This window comes from Odocoileus virginianus, chromosome 13 (assembly GCF_023699985.2).
Source record: "Odocoileus virginianus isolate 20LAN1187 ecotype Illinois chromosome 13, Ovbor_1.2, whole genome shotgun sequence".
NCBI classification, from domain to species: Eukaryota; Metazoa; Chordata; class Mammalia; order Artiodactyla; family Cervidae; genus Odocoileus; species Odocoileus virginianus.
The window spans coordinates 12,399,748-12,418,852 of NC_069686.1; the positions used below are offsets into that span (position 1 = coordinate 12,399,748).

Sequence of the window (19,105 nt, forward strand, 5' to 3'; positions counted from 1 at the left end):
TCATCAGAGCTTAAAATGACACATAAAATCTGATGATAAGAGTCTAAGAATAAAAATTCAACAGAATAAAATACATGAGATTTTATAATTCTCTAGGAAAATCTCTAAAGAGATTAAAAAAAAATATATATAAGCATTTACACAAATATCTACGTGCAGGAACTCAGAAATACTGATGCAAGTTCCTACAAAACTTCTTTGTTTTTTTCAAACAAATTCTGAAATATGCAAAACACATTTCTGCCCCTCATCTCCCTCCTTTTTCGTCAGGATGGATAAATTCCTTAGCTTAAGTTTTATATTTCTGCCAATAGCAAGGTAAATGTTTAATCTGTGGCTATGTATCATACAGAAACACTTGATGAAAATATGACATGTGGTTTTGCATAGAACTCATTTAAACAATGCAAATAAGCTACTAGTTGTTCTCGCTTCCTTTCCCAGTGGAATTCCACCAGGGTCAATGGGTCAGATACAGGATAGGTGTGGGCTGCACTGTGCTTCACTCAAAAATAGTTAGACTCACAGTACTCCAAAGCCCACAGAGAAATTCTATACGCTTTCTGCCTTTTCCTTCCGAAGTTTTAACACTGATGCCAAGTGTTCAAATCAAATATGGATGTTGCCAAATAATAGGGCACACTGGGAGCTTAGGTGGAAGAGGGATGGTTTATTAACTGTACGCAGGACAGGAAACTGACGAGCAACGTGAATACAGAGATCTACTTAGCACACCTTTTCCTTCTTGCCCTACAGACATATGATATAGTAACCAATATATCAAAGTAAAGCACGTGTTGTTTACTTTTTTCAAGCTATGTGAGTTAGTCTCATAATTCTTCTGATCCCATAAAGTGAATCATGCCGTGATTCAAAAGATCTGTCCTTCACATAAACCTAGGAGTGCACATTTAAAAAAATGATTTATTGTACATCTTTGCATTTCTTAAGGCATGAACAATGGCGTACAGATGGAACAGGTTCTGAGAAGCATCACATCTCTTTTGAAAAGGCCAGCACAGGTACACCACATTAAACAGACAAGCTCCAAGTCTGAGCTGACCAACTGCCATGGCCCTGGAGCTCCTGCAAGGAGGGGATGGCGCTTCTGGAAAAGGACCAGATGCATGGTTCATGTGTCATGTTGCTTTAAACTCTCTGGATCAGCTTTTGAAGCACCTGTTACGGTTTGTTTCTCTTTACAGACTCTTCAGACTTTGGATTTTATATTCTGCTCCTTTTATTCTGCTTTTTGAGGAGGGTGTGGATGTTTTTTAAGGAATATGGTTGCAGCAAAACAGAAAGGATCCAAAAGTGGTTAGAGGCCTTGTCTAATGCACTTCTGAAAGTTCATTATAAAGATGAATAGAAAAGCAAATGGTCGGTTTTCAGTAGACCCAGAAACCACGCGGAGCTCTAAGAAACATAATTGTGCATAGTTATTTATTCATTCAGAGCGTGATATGTCGGCTAGCTCTACGTTTCCAGTTTACCAGAGAACAGGGCTATCTACTTTGCTAAACCCAGGGTCCTTTCGCAGCTCCCAGTAGGTGTCGTTAGAAACCCAGGCTTCTCTTTGATTGGCATCAATCACTTTTCTGTGAAAATACACAAATCAACATTAGATGTAAGTCTCATTCAGGTGACCTGATAATTGGACCCCCTTCTGTAGATAAGGTGTGTATTAGAATCAGTACTTTGTCAGCCAGTGAACATTCTATCTGCTGGCTGATGATTTGACTATTTTTGACCAGAAATAAACTCAATTTTGTTGTGAAATGGAAGTGGGCAGGGTCCTAGAGAGGGGGGCTAAGAGCGGGGATAAGTCACCTCAAGGCAGGACTAGAAATTGAAGTGGCCCAAACAAAGCATGTACAAACACTGTAACAAGACCCCAGACCCACAGGAATTTTCTCTGCTTCACTGATGGGGAAGGGATCAGCCTCAGTAGCTGGAGGAGCCTCTGCAGGGTCCAGGCCCAGTGAAGACACCTTCAACATCTAAACAGCAGGACTGCAGTTCCGCTCCAGGCCAGCCAGGACAGGGCAGCTAAAAAGGGTATGAGGTTACTCTGAGCTGATGTGTCCTGATTCTAAAGGGTGGCAGATGGGTCTGGAAACCACAGCTTAGTCTGTGTGATGTGTATATAATCCCTCAAATAATCCTGTAAATCACCATGATCAGACCACAGAAGGGTCAAATCTGAATGGACACAAAGCTCTATATGACAGAGGGTGTTAGTGTTAGTCACTCAGTCGTGTCCGACTCTTTGTGACCCCATGGACTGTAGCCTGCCAGGCTCCTCTGTCCATGGGATTCTCCAGGCAAGAATACTGGAGTGGGTTGCCATTTCCTTCTCCGGGGGATCTTCCCAAGCCAGGGATCGAACCGGGTCTCTGACATTGCAGGCAGATTGTTTACTGTCTGAGCCAACCAGGGAAGCCCCTCCATATGAAAGAAGTAAAATAAAATACTAATGAAGCCAGAATGACCCTGTGGGCAATAAGGTCCCAGCTTATCTCTGGGTGAGGGAGTGGGAACAAGTTTCTACCATTCAAAAGGATGTAGCTGGAGGATAAGGAGCCTTTTGGGCAGGACCCTCACTCTCTATTGCTGCCCATGAAAAGAAAAGAGCTGTCGAGCAGAATTTATTTCTATGGCTACAAACTTCATGAGACCAAAAAATCTGATTCAGTATTTTCACTGCCAAATACCAGTGACCAAAATCAGTTTAATCTTCTACCTCAAAGTGCCCTGGACATGAAACTATCCCTCATTTTCTTTTTACCCTAAGTTTTTCACTGCTTGTGGCAACCATTTGCAAAACATGAACTTGTTGCGGGAATAAACTGACTTACTTAAAAAATTTTGGTATATGTTCAAGGTTGTTTTCTTCCATGTATCGTCTTCGAGATCTCTGGAGTTCCTCTACTCTTTGCTTCTCTGATGCTGCAGCTTCTAAATTTCCTTCTTCCAAAAATCTAAGCAGAAAGCAGTTTATCTTTTAATATATTATCTTCTTTTCTGAGAAAAAAATCATGCCGTTTGCATAAACTTAAATTCTGGTTGCTATTAACATAACACAATGAACAGTAACACTCTGATAACGTCCCCTTGCCCCTGCCACAGTCTCTGTCTGCCATCAGCTAATGTATTTTCTGTGTGTGTGAAAGTGTGAAAGTCACTCAGTTGTGTCAGACTCTTTGTGATCCCATGGACTGAAGTTCACCAGGCTCCTCTGTCCATGGAATTCTCCAGGCAAGAATACTGGAGTGGGCTGCCATTCCCTTCTCCCGGGGATCTTCCCAACCCAGGTATATTGAACCTGGGTCTTCTGCATTGCAGGCAGAAGTGAAAGGAAAAGTGGTCAGCTTCTCTGTGCTGTCTAGGGTTCCAAAACTTGAGATTTTTCAGGACAACTGGAGAGTCTGAGGTTAGAACATCATGAAGTCCCTGGCTCTGCTCCTTTTCCATGTTATAATGAAGCACTTGTGAAGGGCTACTGCACGGAGGATGTGACCTGGTCGTTCTCCAGATACATTTAGAACAGATTGAGAGGGAGGAGCTCTCATCTTTTATTGGAGAGTAAAACTGATGAAAAAAGAAAAGGTAACAGTTGGGGGAAATTGCAAAAGGCCACAGAAAGGAAATAAGTAGTAAATGAAATTCAGAAAGGGAATATTGAAATAGAATTGAGAAAGCAGACCCAATGGTGACTTGCAAATATTTAAATTTCAAAATGAGAGCAAAGAACAGGGATACAATATGATACACACTGTACAGGAAGCTTATTGACAAGTTTGAAGGTCAAACAGTGATATTGCATGTTCGAGGGAAAGAGGGCGGAATATAAGAAAACTGAATACGAGAACATCCAATACTGGGGACATTTTGGCAGAAGATAGACAAAGCCACAAAGACACTGGAAACAGAAAATCTTGGATGGAATCTGTATGACATAGAATTTATGTAAAGAGTAAAATTAATTCTGTAGAAGTAGACAACATGAGTATAGCAATATGTAAGAATAATTTTTTAAAAATCAGAATGTATTAAAGATACTGTATATTGAGCATATCTCACACTCTAGGGGATTGAAAACATGCTGGGAAAACTCCAATTCTTGACTCGAAGAATTTCTAGGTATGGGCTTCCCTGGTGGCTCAGTGATAAAGAATCTACCTGCCAACGCAAGAAATGTGGGTTTGATCCCTGGGTCAGGAAGATCCCCTGGAGAAGGAAATGGCAACACACTCCAGTATTCTTGCCTAGGAAATCCCATGGACAGAGAAGCCTGGAGGGCTACCGTTTCAGGGGTTGCAGAAGAGTCAGATACAACTTAGCTACTAAACGACGACAATAATGATTTCTAGGTATCCCTGTATCTTCTCTTATTCTTCACTGAGATGGATAAAGGAGATCAACTGTATGATGATGGATAGAAACTAAATTTTTGGTATACATAAGTATACAGATGTATAATATAATTTGCACACATGAAAATTACATAATATTACTATATATGCACGCATGCTAAGCTGCTTCAGTCATGTCCAACTCTTACAGACACTATGGCTCATAGCCCAGCAGGCTCCTCCCTCTGCCCATGGGATTCTCCAGGCAAGAATGCTGGAGTGGGTTGCCATGCCCTCCTCCAGGGGATCTTCCCAACCCAGAGACTGAGCCCACATCTCTTACGACCCCTACACTGGCAGGCAGGTTCTTTACCACTAGTGCCATCCGGGAAGCCCATTAGTACATATATAATGTTATGATTATATAATGTAACACCAATGTTACTTGAATAAAAAAAGATGTTCCGTGTTAAAAAGTAATAGAAGTATAGAAGTACAAACACTGAGGTGAGGAGTGACTGTGTATTTAGTGAAGAGTTCAACAATTTGCAGACTTTTGGTAGACTGGGGGACTGCACTTTTTGTTAAAAAACATCTGTGTTATCTTTTGTGGGGCATTTTTGTTGAGTTAATCTTCTATTATGATCATACTCTGAATACTCTTTATCTAGAGTTAGAAGGCTCAACTATTGCTGAGTGAATAAGGGAATGAATTCACTTACTCAGTGAATGAGTAAAGGATGGTGATCAAAGTATTGATGACTTCTGCCAGCACCATGTCATGACCTACTGTTCATTTTAAACACTACCGCTCTGCTCACCTCTGATCTGGCCGGAATCGGGCATCTGTTGGAGGAAGGAGGTCTTTTAGCACAGGATCTAGCTCGTTGAGCTCAATAGCAAACCTTGTGAAGCCATAGTAGAGCTCATAGTTGGTGGGCATGGAACCTGGAATGAAGCCAAGAAACCGCCGTGAGAGGCAAAGAGGTGTGCAGGGCATGCAGAGGCTGACTTAACCCGGATGTTTAACTAACACTCACATGAACATTAAATCTGTAGTCACAGACATTAGGTTACAAATTTTAAACTATTTTATTTATTTATGTGGCTGTGCTGGGTCTTAGTTGCAGCATGTGACATCTTCGGTCTTCACTGTGGCATTAGAACACTTAGTTGCAGCATGTGGGATTGAGTTCCCTGACTAGGGATTGAACCCGGGCCCCTCTATATTGGAAGCACACAGTCTTAGCCACTGGATCACAGGGAAGCCCCTAGATTACAAATTCAAAAAAAAATTAAATCGGTTTTATTTTGTAAGATGAAAAACTTTCATGTTGACTATTAGAATTGATAGATTCATATATTTAATAAAATCTAGCCTTTAAAATACAACTTTGCACATATAGTAGTCTTCACTGGCTAAACTACACCATAATTTTTCTCTCAAATATCCAACTGGGTAACTAAATGTTTAAGTGATTAACTATGAGCAGCATTAAGATATCACCAGAAACACTTAAAATTTATTTCCATTTAGAAAAGAAAAAGATTCAGATCTAATGTTTACTGGCACTTTTAAACTAAATGAGAAGGTAGAACCATTGCAGGCTCTGCACAGTAATGTACTTCCAAGCCTCCAGAACAGAGCCTGAAGCTTATTCACTACTCAGTACATAACTGACAAATAAATGAACTAACCACTCTACTAGCAGGGAATTCATATACTCAGGTGAGGTCTCTAAGGAAACTAACAACTAATTTTAAAGTTAGGAATTAACTGACAAAATTCCAATAAAAATAAATATCATGTGGATACTTGTTCCGTTTGTACTTGATAGTCAATTATGTGCTAGTGTGTCAGAGCTCTCTTGATGTCTTTTATTAAATGTCAACATATTGTAGCTCTTTGCTGCTCAAGTAAAAAGGTCACTTATTCTGGTTAAATAATTGAATTTCTGGATTATGGATGTTTGCAGCCTTTCTTTTGTTTTTACTAAAACAGAGAATAAATAAACAACATAAGTATTTAAATTTGCATATTTCAATTACTTAAATGCTTTAATAAGTAAACCTAGCTTTGGAAATGTGGGCATTACATTTAGAGAGATTTTACATGAAGCCCAATCTCTGACCACACATCAGATTTGGTCTCAATTCGACAACTCCTTATTATCAAATATTGGACTTATTAAACTTATAGATTAAGTATAAATGTGACTGTAATTGCCTTAAGCATTTATGTTTATGATTTCACTATTAAGGAAAACGTAAGGTGTACCTCAGTAGACAGTGGGACCCTCCCCACTTTCTGCCACTCATGGCGCCCCCTAGAGGCGGGACACTCAAGCCAGTCTCACCTGGTCTCCAGATGCACTTAGCAGAAGGGGCCACACCACAGTACAGCCCTTCGTGCCATTTCCCAAACAGCCGGTGCACCACCTTCCCCTCCTGATCCATCACAACCCCCTGGACTTCATTCACGTTAGAATTCCAGTAATTCACCTGGAAAAACCAAACTCCCGTTAAAACACCTCATCTGTTGAATAACACCAATCCCTATAATTTTCATACGGAAAATTTCCTTAACCTTGATGTTGCTCAGGCAAGCCATTTCTAGACACCTATCTCAAAATGTTTTGCAAGGAAGGGTGGCTTTCTAAGCATTAGTTGGCTTAACTTTTAAGAAGGGGATGCCCCTACTCCATGCTAGAGTATGACAGCACATCCAGAGAAGGCTGAGTTTCTATCTTAACTGAGTATTAATCTATAGATGAGTAATTCTTCCCATCCTCCTGCTTGCATTTTCCCTGGCTCCTGGATTTTAATGATGTTCAATTGGCAACACTTGAGAAAACGGTAAAATAATTTTCATAGTAGCTGTAAATGGCTGAATTTAACCAGGAAGACCTTTTTCTAGCTCTCTTCCAGCCATACTCCTTCTCAAGGGGTCAGAAGCCTGTGAGCACTGACCCATTTGGATCCCATGGCCTCATTCTAGATGCAGTCCCAATTCCTATCCAAGCTTATTCCTGTCCAATTCCTGTCTAAGCTTATTCCACAGCCTGCACAGGCCTTTCCTTGGTTCAACTACTCACAGGCAGATGCCAGTGTGAATTGTTAGGCCAGAGGACTGGCCAAGGGTGGCGGTGTGAAGGGGTGTGGACAGAGTCTAGAAGTGTGGGCTGGACTGTTTGCATATAAGTGTGGCTTCTTGCAGTGCGGGGCAGAGATGGGGTGGGGAGTGAGTGATGAAGGCTGTGGGCCAGACTGGCTCTACGGAGCTGCGGGGTTTCCAGCTTGGCGTTCCCAAGTGTCCAACCTAGACTTGCAGATTTTAGTTTTACAAAAGTACTTTTGTCAGTATAAACATATTTTATTTGACAGCTTGTGGGCTTGGTTTACATATTTTAAATATTTACACATACGGAATGGGGATGTCCATTTGTATTCTCACCCTGAGCTCTGCAAATATTAGAGGCAGGCCTAAGCTGAAGTTTCTCCTAGACTAGAAAACTAAATACACACAGTTACTGTCATGACCCAGTCAGAGCAAATACTGATTCAGGCTCTTCAGTTCTGAGCCACATAATCAATCTATAAGAAAAAAAGGAAAAAAGAAAAATATCTGACATCTTCTCTTGTTAGGAAAGATACTGCTTTTTGTTGAACTTATATCAGATTATATATAATAGTGGCAGAGTTGGATAAGTTTATAGGGACTAGAAGCTGTCATCTCTATGTATCCTCAGAAAACACAACTGTGATATATTTAGTTCCCTAAAATAAGATCACTTGAATATGTTGTAATCAAGCAGGAATATAAATAGAATATAAACCAGGAGACTTGTTACAGGCAAGAAGTACTCTCTGGAATTTTACTTAATGAACTGAGTGACTGCTTAAAAAGAACATTCTTTAAAAAGAATTCTTTTTTCTGTTTCAAGATGGTGCCCTTTGTGACTTCTACATGGTCAGATGTCTGCACCCCTGGGGCAACTCCACCATTTTGTTCTGCTTTCTTAACTAAATGTCCATAAGGATTAATGCTACAGGACTGAATCACTTGCTGCCGTTTAAGGTAATTGCTTTCTTTCTTTCCTAGGAAGCATTTTATGTATCTATCCTTTGTTATTGTATGAAATTATTTACCTTGACAAATGTGAGTTTGCAAATGCAAACACTGCTTTTGGTATTTCTAACGGTTACTTCTCCATAATGCTCTATCCATCTCCTCCCACTCAGGATGTTGTGTATGCACGTGGTGACCTTATTCCACACATAGCAATCTCCATACCTAGTGAAGAATACAACACTGATTAAAAACAATGAAGGTCACGAATATATATTACTGTTTCTAGCAATGAGAATACTTTTCACCAAAGCCTCCTTTTTGAACTTCATCTTCCTCTCATTTCTTTGTTGGAAGTTTCTATGTGGTCAAGGACATTTACCACATGATTCATTAATTTAAGGAATATGTCAGTGCTTTCTATGGGCCAGGTGCTGAAGCTACCAAGTTGAGTAGAGCCTGTCTCCTGCTCTCCTGGGTCCAACAGTAAGGTAGGGGTAGATGGATGCTTATGAGAGCACAGAAGAAGGGTCCTTAGATCTGCCTGACATGTGGGGCGAATGTCAAGGAAGATTTTCTAGAGGAGGTTGGTTTGGTCTAAGCTAGGAGCAAGGACAGGAAGATACTACAGGCTGGGAAAAGCAGAGACAAAGCCACAGAGGCCAAAAGAGCACAATGCATCTGGGAACCTGTGTGTAGCATGCTATAGGTGAGTGGGTGTGGCGGGGGTAAGGCTGGAAGGTGGAGGGGGCAGAGCATGGAAGGCCCTAAAAGACACACCAATGAGTCTGGATTTACCCTGCAGGCAATGTGCCATCAAGGGAAGGGTTTGGGTGGGGAGGGCGAGAGGCACAGCAGGGCATGCATTTAAGAAAGGCTACTCTGAGGATAGGGCTTCATGCTAAGGCAAAATATGTGAATAATTCCTTGGGAAAAGACAGATGAGCATAGATAACAAAAATCTAATGCAATTTCTGGGGAGTAAGGTTATAGAAAGAGTGAAGAAGATGAGTCAAAGCAGAAACGATGCCCAATTGTGGTTGTATTTGGTGGTGAAAGTAAAGTCCGATGCTGTAAAGAACAATATTGCATAGGAACACGGAATGCTAGGTCCATGAATCAAGGTAAATTGGATGTGCTCAAACAGGAGATGGCAAGAGTGAACAATGATATTTTAGGAATCAGTGAACTAAAATGGATGGGAATGGGTGAATTTAACTCAGTTCAGTTCAGCTCAGCCACTCAGTCGTGTCTGACTCTTGCAACCCCATGGACTGCAGCACGCCAGGCCTCCCTGTCCATCACCAACTCCCGGAGTTTACTCAAACTCATGTCCATTGAGTTGGTGATCCCATTCAGCCATCTCATCCTCTGTTGTCCTCTTCTCCTGCCTTCAATCTTTCCCAGCACAGGGTCTTTTCCAATGAGTCAGTTTTTCGCATCAGGTGGCCAAAGTATTGGAACTTCAGCTTCAGCATCAGTTCTTCCGATGAATATTCAGGACTGATTTCCTTTAGGATGGGCTGGTTGGATCTCCTTGCTGTCCAGGGGACTCTCAAGAGTCTTCTCCAACACCACAGTTCAAAAGCATCAATTCTTTGGTGCTCAGCTTTCTTTGTAGTCCAACTCTCATATCCATCCATCAGATGACCATTGTATCTACTACTGTGGGTAAGAATCTCTTGGAAGGAATGGAGTAGCCCTCAGAGTCAACAGAAGAGTCCAAAATGCAGTACTTGGATGCAATCTCAAGAATGACAGAATGACCTCAGTTCATTTCCAAGGCAAACCATTCAACATCACAGTAACCCAAGTCTATGCCCCAAATGCTAATGTCAAAGATGAAGTTGAACAAATGATTCTGTGAAGATCTACAAGACCTTCTAGAGCTAACACCAAAAAAAGATGTCCTTTTCATCACAGGGGACTAGAATGCAAAAGTAGGAAATCAAGAGATACTTGCAGTAACACGCAAGTTTGGTCTTGGAGTTCAACATGAAGCAGGGCAAAGGCTAACAGAATTTTGCCAAGAGAATGCACTGGTCATAGCAAACACCCTCTTCCAATAACATAAGTGATGACTCTACACGTGGACATCACCAGATGGTCAATACTGAAATCAGATTGATTCTGTTCTTTGCCGCCAAAGATGGAGAAGCTCTATGCAGTCAGAAAAAACAAAACCTGGAGCTGACTGTGGCTCAGATCATCAGCTCTTTATTGCAAAATTCAGGCTGAAATTGAAGAAAGTAGGGAAAACAACTAGGCCATCCAGGTATGAACTAAATCAAATCCTTTATGATTATACAGTGGAGGTGATGAATAGATTCAAGGTACTAGATCCTGTAGACAGGATGCCTAATGAACTATGGACAGGGGTTCATAATACTGAACCAGAGGTGGTGACCAAAACCATCTCCAAGCAAAAGAAATGCAAGAAGGCATTTGAAGAGGTTGTTTGAAGAGGCCTTACAAATAGCTGAGAAAAGAGAAGAAGTGAAAGGCAAAGGAGAAAGGGAAAGATATACCCAACTGGATGCAGAGTTCCAGAGAAGTGCAAGGAAAGCTTTCTTAACTGAACTATGCAAAGAAATAGAGGAAAACAATAGAATTGGAAAGACTAAAGATCTCTTTAAGAAAACTGAAGATACCAAGGGAACATTTCATGCAAAAACAGACACAATAAAGGACAAAAATGGCAAGGACCTAACAGAAGCAGAAGAACTTATATGCAGAGTACATCATACAAAATGCTGGGCTGGATGACTCACAAGCTGGAATCAAGATGGCCAGGAGAAACATCAACAACTTCAGATATGCAGATGATATCACTTTAATGGCAGAAAGTGAAGAGGAACTAAAGAATCTCTTGATAAGAGTCAAAGAAGTGAGTGAAAATGCTGGCTTAAAACTCAACATTCAAAAAACAAAGATCATGGCACCTGGTTGTATCACTTCATGGAGAAAGGATGGGGGAAACGTGAAAACAGTGTCAGATTTCATATTCTTGGGCTCCAAAATCATTGCAGACTGTGACTACAGTCATGAAATTAAAAGATGCTTACTCCTTGGATGGAAAGCTATGACACACCTAGACAGCATATTAAAAAGCAAAGATATCACTTGGCTGACAAAGGTCCATATAGTCAAAGGTGTGGGTTTTCCAGCAGTCATATATGGATGTGAAAGGTGGACCATAAAGAAGGCTGAGAGACGAAAAATTGATACCTTTGAAATGTGGTCCTGGCAAAGACCCTTGAGAGTCCCTTAGACAGGAAGATCAAACTAGTCAATCCTAAAGGAAATCAGTCCTGAATATTCATTGGAAGGACTAATGCTAAAGCTGAAGTTACAATACTTTGGCCACCTGATGTGAAGAACTGACTCATTGGAAAAGACCCTGATGCTGGGAAAGATTGAAGGCAGGAGGAGAAGGGGGTGACAGAGGATGAGATGGTTGGATGGCATCACTGACTCTGTGGACATGAGTTTGAGCAAGCTCCAGGAGCTGGTGATGGACAGGGAAGCCTGGCGTGCTGCAGCCCATGGGGTCACAAAGAGTCAGACATGACTGAGCAACTGAACTGAACTTGAAACTGCACATTGTTATATATTCAAATAAAATGCTATTTTAATCTAAAATGCTTCTGGATTTCTGGAAAATCTATGAATTGGTATGATGTAGGCACTATATATACCTGGGAAAACTCTCTTCCTCATGAGTTTGTAAATACTGAAAATTGATTTTGTGGTCCTGAGAATTGCTCCCTTTCCCAACCATCCTCCATATTCAATATACCAGAAAACTCTGTCATTCAAATAGACAAAAACAAAACAAAAACAAAATCAACTGAATGAAGAAAGAAAAACAATGAAACATTTGGCCTCAATGAAGACTTCAATTAAACTTTAAGATGCATAGGCTATATTCAGGGGTTCCCTGGTGGTTCATTAGTAAAGAATTCACCTGCCAATGCAGGAGATGCCGCTTTGATCCCTGGGGAAGGAAATGGCAACTCACTCCAGTCGTTCTGCCTAGGAAATCCTTAAAGGGCTACATACCATGGGGTCACAAAAGAGTCATGACTTAGTGACTAAACAACAATTAACAACAACAAGGCTACATTCTCCAGAAAACAACTGTATAAGGATTCCATCACTTCCTTAATAAAATAACTTAAACATTAAAAACAGTGCCTGGGGCTAAGATGAACTCAGAAGTGAAAGTATAAATTATATAGAAAATAAATGGCTAAAAAGAGAAACTTTCATATATAATGCAAACAGAGACACAGAGAATAGACTGGTGGTTGCCAAGGGGAGGGAGGTGGAAAAGGATATGAATAGGAGTTTGGGATTGTCAGATGCAAACTAGTATATATATATAGACTAAATAAACAACAAGGTCATACTGTATAGCATAGGGAACTATATTCAATATCCTGTGATAAGTCATAATGGAAAAGAATATGAAAAAGAATGTTTATATATATATATACATATATATATATAACAAAGTTACTTTGCTGTATAGTAGTAATTAACAAAATATTGTAATTCAACTATATGTCAACACAAATAAAATAAAAATAAAATGCAAGCTAACATGGTGATTGGGACAGGCAGGTGCTGACTGTTGAATGGAGGATATATAGAGATAAAAAGGAAGCTTTGACATATATGCTAAAATTCTCATTTGCTTTTGAGGGGTTCCAGTCTTAAAACTTTGATGAAAACCAATGCAACATTGTAAAGCAATTACACTCCAATTAAAAAAAAAACAATCTTTGATGAAGCTGACAGAAGCCTTGGCCATAAAGGGCAAAAGCTCCTTGGCACAGTCTAGAGTTTCAAAGAGCTGACACATTCTAAAAGACCCTGATGCTGGGAAAGATCTAAGGCAGGAGGAGAAGAGGGCGACAGAGGGTGAGATGGTTGGATGGCATCACTGACTCAATGGACATGAGTTTGAGCGAGCTGTGGGAGATGATGAAAGGACAGGGAAGCCTGGAGTGCTGCAGTCCATGGGGTTGCAAAGAGTTAGGCACAACTGAGTGGCTGAACAATAATAAACAGGACTTTCAAATGTCCATTTATGATTTAGAAATGCAGATAAGAGACCAAAAGGAAGATGAGAGCAACCTACTTTGGAAGCATGACATTCAGGGTTCCCACAGGCAAGATTTCCATTGACTTGCCCCAGAACTTGTTTTTCCATCTGATATCTAAATGACATAAGGCAGAGGACAAAAAGAATTACACTCTGTATCTAATCATTTACTCTAGAAAAGTGAACTTTTATAATATACTTTACATTTTACAAAGAACTTTTGTAATCACAATCAATTCTATACTGTTGTTCTATCACAACAAGTGCCTGAGGATGGTCCAAGGTGAGAAGATTAACTGGGAACCCCCAAAAATATCTATCTGTTTTTCCATAATGTATTCTCTATATGTGTTTTCAACAAATAACACTGGGAAAGACTTGGAATAATCTATGTGTGCATATTCATATACACATATACATAGACTCTACTCTGCTTTAATGTCTCCACAAATGCTGTTAGAGGATTTAGCTAAATGGTGGAAACATTTTATACATGTGTGTGTATATATATGGTATATGGTAAAAGTAATTGTAGATTGTAGTATGGCAGTAACACTGATTTATATACACATTTATTTGAAAAGTTACATGACTTGGGAAAACCAGTATTAAAAAAAATAAAGCCTCTAACTATAGATGGGTAAGATTTATGAGAAAGTGAGATTAACTTAATAAACATGTTCCTATGCTGGTTGTTAAGATACTACTCAGGGCCCAGAATTTTATCTCACATGATGGATTTTTGTTTTACTTCTGGACACTCAGGTATATCTTTGCTTGTGTATTATTGCCTGGTCTTGTTTTTAATGAGATAAGGAAGCTTAGTGCTCTCTCCACAAAATTTCTGACTCTTTGTTATGAACAAGAAATGACTTACTTTCTTAATCTGCACTAAAGTATAGTCATGGTGCTGCTCTATCATTTCATATCATTTTTAGGTTGAGGAAGTGCATGTGAGAAGAGTCATACTGTGATCAGTGAAGTGCCCTTTCAAATGTGAGGGAATTATTCACATTTAATGGTAAATGTACACATACATGATGGCTGAGATGGTAAAGAACTCGCCTCCAATGCAGGAGACCTTGGTTCCATCCTGGGTCGGGAAGATCGCCTGGAGAAGGGAATGGCTACCCACTCCAGTATTTCTGCCTGGGAAATCCCATGGACACAGGAGTCTGGCAGGCTATAATCCACGGGGTCACGAAGAGTTGGACACAACTGAATGACTAACACTTTCACTTACATATATATATATACTTTTCTTTCTAGAAGGGTTTTGAAACTTTTTATCCTAGGTGAGTCTGCAACATTCTAACTTAACAATGGATATTAATTTAATAGAGACTTCAATTCAAACCCCCAAGCCTCAATGAGTTAAAAAACAGAAATTACTGCTATGCATGTGTCTCTCAATAGACTGTGAGCACAGAGGTACAGCAGAGCTTTCTTTCAGGATTAAGATCTATTTGTACATCTTTAAGAAAAGCGAGAAGACAGCAGATGCAAACTTCATGCTACTGATGCAGGCAATGAGGCACAATGAGGTAAAGAGATTGCCCTGAGCTGGCAATGTCAGCATACAGCTCTGCTATCTCATCGGGCTTTGCTTCCTAGATAAATAATCCCATCTCCCAGGTGACATAGTTTCATATTTAAATCAAGAAACCTAATTTCTTAAACTGAACTCCATGCCAATTACCAACATTTCTGAGTTCTAAAAGAAGAAATCTAAACTGAGCACTTTGGAAACAAGAAACTTTCTTATAGGCTTATCAATTGGATTTTGAAGTTATAATTGAAATACAAACCTTGCCAAAACACAAAATTCTTGGATTCACAGTGACAGGCAGAAATGGGTGGATGATGGCTAACCTGAAAGTTAAAAACAAAAAAAAAGGCAATGACATCAGTGTTAAAACTTCCACAAATGACCATTTTTCACAACATGTATTTGGCTACCCCCAAATAAAAGCTGGGCTTTCCTGGTGGCTCAGAGGATTAAGCATCTGCCTGCAATGTGGGAGACCTGGGTTCGATCCCTAGTTTGGGAAGATCCCCTGGAGAAGGAAATGGCAACCCACTCCAGTATTCTTGCCTGGAGAATCCCATGGACAGAGGAACCTGGCGGTCTGCAGTCCATGGGGTCGCAAAGAGCTGGACACGACTGAGCGACTTCACTTTCTTATCTTTCTTTAAATAAAAGCTACTCAACTCATCCATCTCTGTTACTGCATTATTCTCAAAATGTGTAAGTAAATTGCCAAATCTTACAACTTCATGCTTAAAAACATTTAGAGGATGTAATTATATAGATAAGCTAAGTGAATTTTCTGTTAACTAGTATTATGACCCATCTCAACCAGATGTTTACAAAAAAAAGCTATTTTCATCATCAAACAGCCCTCCTACAGTTTCTACACAGAAACCTGAGTCCAGTGGCACTTACTTGTTCTGAGAAAAATCGGAATCCTTTGTCCTCTCTAATGCATTCATAAGTCTCCCCAAGGACAGGGTTGAATGGCTTACTTCCTGCTCTGAAATAGGTGGAGCAATATCCTGAAACTGCAAATGCAGCAATAAGAACCTGTTAAAACATTTAAGAAAGGAAAATAATATAGGAGAGACTACTTCCAGGTCTGTTTGTCCCTTATTCCTCTAGATTTTATATAACCACATCAATGGGTGCTGATTTGATGATATCTGCATTTTCTATTACTTGCACAAACTCTTCATATACTCATGGGGAAAAAAAAAAAAAAAATGAAAATGCAGTTAAACTCTGCATGGGAAACAGCAGGCAATTGAGGCCAAATAGTCTTCATTCATCTGTCTATCCAATTTCTTGAGTATCACAGAATTCAAAGGTTCTGAAAGCCAGGTTATGCCATTTACACAATCTTAGCAGGAAAGTTTGTGGCTGCTGGTGCTTTTCAGAGGGCAGGTCAAGTTTTCCAGAGTCACGTGGAGTAAAGGCCAGGGCAGAGAACAAACAGGAAGTTTCCTTCTCAGACCCAAGTTCCTAAACAAATGGGCTTCCCTGGCATTCAGAAAAAGCTGATAAAGCAAGGCCAGGCACCTATAAGAAGTGTGATGCCTTTACATTCTAACTTCAGAACTACTCGGACCCAAGAGTAAGTCACAAAGAGTGTATCTTTCAATAGAGGTATCTAGAGCTTTTTTGGCTCTGCCTGGTTTACGCAAACGGATTTCTCTTACCTATGCAGTTAGAGTATTAGGCAACAAGCAGATACACTATCCTAATGAATCTTCCCTAGCCCAGGTCTAGGGTTGGCAACTCCAGAGGGCGCTGCTCTGCTATTTATTACCATGCGCTCGTAGGGACTGTCAGTTTCCGAAGCCTTGTCCAGGAGCTCACTGTATTCCATCTCCTCGCAGAGATGCTGCAGAGTGTTAAGTGGTTCATTTAGCTCCACAGGCATGGAGACTTTAGACAGGTCTTTACCGATGTTGTTCCTCAATATATTCCACAGGTTAATGTTACTGGTGTCGGGACAGGGAGCTGGCAGGCATGTTCGACGTCCATTGCGGAAGGCTCCTCCCGTAAGCTCCCCGTTCAAGACTAGAAGAAGAGGAGAATCACAGTGAAAGATATTTTGCTTTCCTGATTTCCCAAAACCTGGGAGGGAAAGAACCCTTTCAAATAATTCTGACTGTGATACATTTCTTAAGCCTCCCTTACACTCTCTCAAGAGTGAACAGAATTATGTCAATACAAGGTTGCCGATAAATGCACAAAACATCAATGTATAGTTCTTTCTGGTGTTGCTTCAGGACTCGTGGGATCTTAGTTCCCCAGCCAGGGATTGAACCCATGCCCCTTGCCTTGGGAGCTCAAAATCTTAACCACTGGACTGCCAAGGAAGTCCTAAACAAGTCAAAATTTAAAAAACTAAATATAAATATATTTAATTACAAAGGACTCAAAATTTTGGTTTGGGCAAGAACTAAACTTTTTATCTTAATCCTCTCCCTAACAAATTTTTCAACCATTTACCTCACCAGATTATACAAATATAAAATTTGTTGAACAATAAGCTGCAAAAGGAACAATTAGCAAGGGGGCCAAAATGATTGTTCATTGAATCATCAGCGTTGTATTTGGCATGTAGAAAGGACAACCTCAAGACTCAAAGGATGCATACTTTGCCGAGAGATGTTGTCTGCAACACTGGTATTGTCTTCAGATATATTATCGCTCACATCACTGATGTAAGACTCATCATCTGAAGCCTAAGGAAGAGAAGAACATAGAAAGGATCAGAAGTTTCATTCAGTCTTGACATTTCAGAAAAATTAAACAATTAAAGACAACAGGATATTGCTCATGGAAAGCAGAGGTCATAGTGGGAAATATATGTGGCACATGGACAATGAACCCCTTAGAGTGTCCCATGAGCCAGAATATAGGACTGCCAGGAAGCAGCCCTTATCTTTATGTAGCTTTCTATCTTAAGTTGGGCTGAGAAGTTGGGAGAGGCCAGTACATAACGAGAAATGTTTCAATCCAACACGGTAAGAATGTGCAAAAAAGGAGACTCTACAAATCCCTATAGAGGAGTCAGGAAAGGTTGCTGGAGGAAATAATATTTTAACTGGGTGTTGGAGGATGCAGAGTTGCCTGGGGGTTAGAAGTGGGGGAGAAGTACAAGAAGAAGGGATGGTGTACAAAAGCAAGGACCATGAGAAAAACATTCCTTCTTGGAATATTAAGAAGTCAAGTGGCTATAACAGAAGATGGGGCAAAGATGAAGAGGTCTGACTGTGAAGGGCTTTGCATGTCAAAATAAGGTCTCTCATATAATTGTGCATGCGTGCAAGCTAAGTCACTTCAGTTGTGTCTGACTCTATGTAACCCAAAGACTGCAGCCCACCAGGCTCCTCTGTCTATGGGATTTCTCCAGGCAAGAATACTGGAGTAGGTTACCATTTCCTTCTCCAGGGGATCTTCCCAACCAAGGGACTGAACCAGTGTCTCTTATGTCTCCTGCATTGGCAGACAGGTTCTTTACCACTAGCGCCATCTGGGAAGCCCTCACATATAATCGTATGAATTATTAAATGCAAGGAAATGACAGAGTCATATTTGGTTCTCAGGAAGACACTCTGCAACTTGTCCTAGGGAGCGCAGATAACAGGATCCTATGTAGATCTGGATAAGAAACACTGACTGATTTCACTAAGATGCCCACAGTAAGGTTCATTTCAGGCAGTACAGCTGCATTTGGGAACCACATTTAAAGTGTAACAGACAAAATCTGGCAGATAATTTGGGGGCAGGGAAGAAAGATTTAGGGAAACAGAGAAATCAAGAATTAAGTCATTCTCTCCACAAGAAAAATACGGAACTAAAATGAAACCAAGATTCACATAAGAATAAAATTAAGGACAACATATGTACTAAGGGGATTTAGAGAAAGAGCAGATAAGAAAACAGAGAATTACTGTAGAGCCATTCAGAGGAATGGGAAAACCGATGTTTTTACTATAGGCAAGAAAGCTGTTGACACCTACTCACTGTCTTCAAAATGGAAATATGTTATATCTTTTCTG

General features: G+C 40.3%; 1 protein-coding gene across 10 annotated transcripts in view; it reads right to left on the minus strand.

Moving 5' to 3' along the window:
- Positions 1-1,426: 1,426 nt before the first annotated feature.
- OSBPL6 (oxysterol binding protein like 6) overlaps positions 1,427-19,105 on the minus strand; it is a 202,918-nt gene continuing 185,239 nt past the window's right edge. For all 10 annotated transcript variants that reach the window (XM_070475976.1, XM_070475975.1, XM_070475980.1 and 7 more), the window contains 10 exons: positions 17,698-17,785; positions 16,861-17,114; positions 15,981-16,118; positions 15,343-15,406; positions 13,571-13,649; positions 8,505-8,649; positions 6,713-6,857; positions 5,177-5,303; positions 2,859-2,981; positions 1,427-1,598 (listed from right to left, as the gene is read on the minus strand). In XM_070475976.1, coding sequence (XP_070332077.1) covers positions 1,490-1,598; positions 2,859-2,981; positions 5,177-5,303; positions 6,713-6,857; positions 8,505-8,649; positions 13,571-13,649; positions 15,343-15,406; positions 15,981-16,118; positions 16,861-17,114; positions 17,698-17,785 — 1,272 coding nt within the window. In that variant the 3' untranslated portion in view covers positions 1,427-1,489. The remainder of the gene's footprint in view (positions 1,599-2,858; positions 2,982-5,176; positions 5,304-6,712; positions 6,858-8,504; positions 8,650-13,570; positions 13,650-15,342; positions 15,407-15,980; positions 16,119-16,860; positions 17,115-17,697; positions 17,786-19,105) is intronic.